This window comes from Saccostrea cucullata, unplaced genomic scaffold (assembly GCF_032062105.1).
Source record: "Saccostrea cucullata isolate Sc308-1 unplaced genomic scaffold, CSIRO_AGI_Scuc_v1 ctg20833, whole genome shotgun sequence".
NCBI classification, from domain to species: Eukaryota; Metazoa; Mollusca; class Bivalvia; order Ostreida; family Ostreidae; genus Saccostrea; species Saccostrea cuccullata.
Genome location: NW_026937243.1, coordinates 1 through 5,685, shown reverse-complemented (window position 1 = coordinate 5,685; position 5,685 = coordinate 1). Strand labels below are relative to the sequence as shown.

Here is a 5,685-nt window from a genome sequence, read left to right as displayed (position 1 = left end):
TTTTCTTCACTGATAGTATAAAACGTTGTACACATAATAAGAAAAAATATAACGGAATTGAAATGCCACTATTAAATAATTTGCTGACCGTTTACAATGTGTAAACAGCAAAATCTATTCCATAGTGTTTAGAAAAAGTATTGACTCGTATTTTTATAAACTTAATTATATTTTACCACACATATGTATTGTTGACTATCATAATACGAAGAGAAAGCTACCTCGGCTCTCATTTTGATGGCTTAATGGACTCAGGGGTCTGCAGGGTGAACAAGATTTTTAAGGCCTTCTTGGAAGATGTCGCCTTTTTGAATCATGTGGCTGGACAGTGCTGCTCTTTCCCATGTCTGCTGCATCCCCAGTAAATAGAGCCATCTCCTCTCTGATTCTGATAAAATTTTAAAGTTATAATCTTAAGAATATGTAGAAACGTTTTCATTATTTTTGCATTAATTATAACTTTTTACCTTGTTTTATTGCCTATTTTTTTTATTTTACAAAAATGTAAAATAGCAAACATTTCTTATACTTAGATTTACTTGACCGACTACATGTTTACTTTCTTGTTTAACTATCAAATTCTTAAAAGTACTTTTATCCATTTATCCAACAGGATTTGGAGTGTTCTACCTCTGATCTCAAGCGAAAGAGAAGTTGTGTAGATGACCTTCCATCATAAAGATCACTGGCAATGGTAAGTAAAGAACAATGTGAATACTTGAAATCATGTAATTTTACAGCCACGAAAATTGAGATTCTAGCGAAGATGATGATATTATGAATGGTAATTTTCAATTCCCATTTGCTTCACCCGAATCCATTCTGCCTGTGAGTAAATAGAGAGACATGCTGGCTGAAAGTAAACGCTTCAAAATATTTGTTGTGGATGAGGTCCATACTGTATTGCATTGGTATGGTTGAAATTCAACTTTACAAATTTATTAATTTATGGAGACATATATTATCACTACTTAACAAGGAGAGAAATCAAATATCTTCTAAGAATCTGAATGTGTTAATATTTTTAGGGGTGAAAGTGAAACAGAGAACGAGCCTTTCCGTGTATGGATCAGCAAGCTTGGTGAAATCAAATCTTTTATACAATGCCCGGTCTTGTTAATAACTGCAACAGGTAACAAATCAGCACGGATGGAAATGAAGAAAAAGTTCTGTATGGTAGATTGCCATGAAATAGTGCAAAATCCTGATAGGGAAAATATCAAACATTTCGTTCATAAAACTAAGAGCACTGTTTTGCTTTGTGGCCTTTTTTTACTTTTTGATTCATTTATAAAACAAGGATAAGAAACTCTGGGAGATTTTTGATATTCTGCCCTTCTATCAAAACATGCAGTGAATTATTTTCGTCCTTACGAATGGAATTGGGGAATCTCATAATCCATGTTGAATGTTCCATTCATAATCACCAGACATTGTTAAAAAAAATTAAAAAAGACATGAGTGTAGAAGACGGAAACAGTTTGTTGATGATTTATTGTTCATTTTAGGGAACAAAACATGTGGTTTGAAAAAAGCGTCATGAGGGAATATACAAATACAACATGCATCATTTGAGTGAGAATGATGAGGGAAAGCAAACCAGATGAGATAAGAATGTGCTTAGAATGCAGGAAGTTCTTCTCTGACAGAATTTTCTACATGTATAAGCATAAAGATGCTTGTAAGGATCATGTAATCCCACTTAAAACACAAACACTTAGGCCTCTTTCTCATCACCACGATGAGGATTTTTTTTCACATATTCAGAATAAGTTTCGTGATGGGCCAGTAAGTGAATTTACGTGATGGGCCAGTAAGTGATTTTATTAGAGAGAACAAAATTATTCAAACGATTGGATATAAGCATTTCCTTTTTAGAAAATCAGAATCAAGCAAATCAAATGATCGTAGAGAAGGCCACTTCCAGCAATCTTTCTGGCAATTCCTTGACTGATGGTTTTTCTTGCAACTAAGGGCTGGAGAGAAGGCAAATTTTGTCCTAAATGGGCATGAGTAGAAGTAGGAGTCTATGACACTTTGAACAGTGATTGATGACCTTCTGACTTTAGTGCTATCCAGATCACTGGATGTGAAATAACTCTGAACTAGTGATTTAAAAGCCACAGCATCATCTACAGCATTATGCGCAGAGTAGACTATACCTGAAAGACACTCGCAAAAGTTTTCCTGTCGATAAGATGGTAATCCAGGTTTCACAAGTTTGAAGAGTTTCTGGGTGTCAACAAAACCATCCACTACTTCTGAAAATTCAGTTATTTGTTGCGTGCTTGTAAAGCACGCATAAGAACAGGACAGTCAAATGACTGGATGTTATGTCCAAACAAAATCAATTTTTTACCAAATTGATTACAAAAACTAAGTAAGCATTATGTGTCCAGTGGTAAGAAGCCTATTAGAATAGCATAAAAAAGAACGTACAAATGTTAATAATTGATTTATCAAACTTTTTTTTAATTTCCCTCTCCTTCGGGACTTTTTTATTCTCATGTTCATAACTAAACCTAAACATAAAAAAGTGCTAGCCTTACAATGAAGAAATGGGCCTCTTTCAAAATAAATAATTTCAGGGCAGCTGGGTCATTGGTACCAGGGGGGGGGGGGTACTTTGACTAAAAATAAATTAATGCTTTGAAATCTGCCCTTTGATAAGCAACGGTGCCTCTTTCAAAAATTGTGAATTTCATGGTTTTTGGATTAAAACACGAACAAAATACAATCGCTGGGAAGTTGTTACTCAGGTGACCTATAAGGCCCGTGGGCCTCTTGTTAAATATAATTTGAATAACCAATATTCGATACCGCCAGTGTAATGCTCTTCGTATAGATACGGATATAACAGAATATTGTCGAATACATATCGCATTGATACCGAAAACGACGAGGTCAGTTTCGAGGAGCAGCCGTGGAGAGGAGACTGGGTATAGACACTATGGGCTACTACTACTACTGCTAAGCCTGCAAAGATTAGTTGTATTCGTCCAAGTTGAGGGAAGATCAATAAGACCAAGATCATTTTTTAGATGTAGCAAGTGTGTCTTCTTTTGCAAATTGCTTTAAACCTGGACAATGTTATGATGTTTTTAGATCACTAAGGCATGTGATTATCGCTCGGTGCGTCGACAGCTACTTCTATCGGTTCCATGCCGAGATAAAGGCAGTTGATGGAAAAGCATGCTGTAAGTTTTTTTTATTTCTTTCTTAAGTTAGACTGGGGTTCTGAATAAAGGAGTATTTGGCGTAGTTCAATTTGGCGCTTTTTGTTTTTAAATTCATGTCAGGTTAGGTCAAGGTTAAGATGTAGAGAAGTTATTGAATGCAATCAATTTAGTGGAACATGCTGATGATTTAGGTTTCTTTTGGTACCATCAGGTTTTCAACGTATTCAATCCAGAGAGAAAAAACTAAAAATCCTTAGGACACAAGGGTTAAGATTAATGGTTAAATTAACTTATTGTCTTGAGACATATTCCCACTCCATTTACTTTTATCCAACGACATTACGACAACACGCAGAGATCACATCCGTAAATAGAGAAATCTGCAGCAAGTTTTTAATTTCATGACTAATTGGGTTTGACAGAGTTCAATTTGGCGCTTTTTTATACAGGTCGAGCCAGGTCAAGATTTTAAGATGAAGAGAAATTAATTAATGTTATCAATTAAGAGAGACAGACTGAAGATTGGCAGTATTTATAATTGACTTTTTTACAAGGTAGCGCCTGGTGGCTATGATAACAGAAATAATTCCCAATGAGCAATCCAGAATAGAAATAAATCTTTCTGGACAGGAACTCCAAGTTCCTAACCAAAAGAATTTTCCCATCCTCAGTTGTGAAGAGACTTTCTTTGATTTCCCGATTGACATTCTCAAAGAATTCCCTTCTGGGTCCTCCTTAACCTCGGGCTAGTTAACTAAAAAAGGTGACTTCTAGGGAATGCCTAAGTTCCGTTGATGTCCTAGTTCATCAATACAGTCGTGAAGACAGGACTCGATACATAGATGGCTATCACCCTCGATTGTTTCCATACTAATTCCCAAGTTCAACACTTGATGTATACATATTACCGTAACTAAATTTTGAAAATCCAACAGTAAAATCGCTTTTAAAAAAAAAAGTAATCAATAATACTACTTTTCTTCAGTAAAATCACTGACAATTTATAAAATGTCACGATTTACTATTTTTGAATAAATAAAACGTAACACTTTCACGATAATAAAGTCATAGTGTTCAGTACACTCGATTCAAGACTGTGCTAACTAGGAATCGTGTATAATCATTCCTACTGCAGACGTATATACACGTATATACACATTGCGTAATATCCTCTTCATGCTGCTGGTCCGCTCCGCGAGGAGACAGTCTTCGAGTAGCATCAAAGGCGGCGCTAGCGCCTGGTTGACTCGACTTTCAAAAGGGGGTAAATGAATGTGATTCTTCAAGTTACTGACTTTGAGCTATCAGCTTCTACGGAATCGAATAATTTAAGTGGTATACAACTAAGATTTATTGTTTTTAATAGTTATGACATATATTAATCGTTTATTAATCAATTCCTTTGTACATAATTATTTTTCTCAACCTTGAGGCAACTTTACCAATGTCATGTTGTAAATTTTGAATTTACCGGGTGGCAGTAAATACTAAATTTACAACATGTGTTGTAAATTTTGTATTTACTGCCATCCGGTAAATTCAAAATTTACAACATGACACCAATATGGACACTTCCACTGGTCAAGAACTTGTTCCATTTTATTAAACTGGGATGTTGAACGTCCTTTATTAGTTTTAAAGAACTATGTATGTACCTCATATCCATTTTCCCCCTATTATTCTAAAAACAATAATACCCTGTACTTATCAACTGTTAGAATTTATTTTGGGGGGTAAAAAATTCATGACATCGTAATTGAAATAACCATTCCACCCCTAATTGGAATGTGTCATTGTCTATTATATAAGAGATGAAGGAAAAAATTCGGCTATCTTAATTCCAAATTCGAAGAGACAATGTTCATGCTAATCTTTGTGATTCTGGTGGTGCACGTTGATGCGCGGTGCGGGGTGTCAGAGGGAGTGCTGCAGTGCCGGGACTGGAGGGAGTTCGAGCGAGGTAATTACCCGATGGCAAACTTCATCATTCTGGAGAGGGCGATGGGAGAGATTAACATCGAGGAATACCCAGTATTGACCAGACTAGTGATCCGCGACCCGCGAACTAAGTGCGATGCCATCACGGCAAACGTCTGGACAGGCTCCCTCACGTGTCTGGTAATTATATTTTTTTATTTATTTAATTTTGTTATCTATGTCATGATAAAGTTAATAATTTTAAATTTCAAAAAAAAAAAACTTGTCAGGGACACATATCGTCAAGAATTTTTAATTGAATCGATATTATTTAAAAAAAAAATTAAAAAGTAAATAAAATTGAAATTTATGTTTCTCATTTTTGTTCAGGATGGTCAGCACAGCAGTGGGGTCACAGACATTATAAAAACGACCACCCACAAGACCATCGAAATGACAGCCATTACATTCAGTAAGTTTTAAATTTAAAATAAATAAATTAAATATATAAAATAAAAGATTATTTAAATTACTACTATATAGAAGTTGTTTTTAAAGCCACCCTTTGTTCATTTAGACAAACCTTGGA

The 5,685-nt window shown here is 35.1% G+C and overlaps 1 protein-coding gene and 1 pseudogene across 1 annotated transcript; both read left to right on the top strand.

Annotated features, from left to right (window-relative positions):
* The first annotated feature begins 691 nt into the window (after positions 1-691).
* On the top strand, positions 692-1,508 carry LOC134247594 (uncharacterized; annotated as a pseudogene).
* A 3,528-nt stretch (positions 1,509-5,036) lies between these two features.
* LOC134247593 (uncharacterized) lies at positions 5,037-5,568 on the top strand (the record flags this gene model as incomplete). Its single annotated transcript, XM_062729927.1, has 2 exons — positions 5,037-5,297; positions 5,487-5,568. Coding segments are annotated over exons 1-2 (343 nt in total), but the record flags the coding sequence as incomplete, so codon positions are not given.
* Between the last annotated feature and the right edge of the window lie 117 nt (positions 5,569-5,685).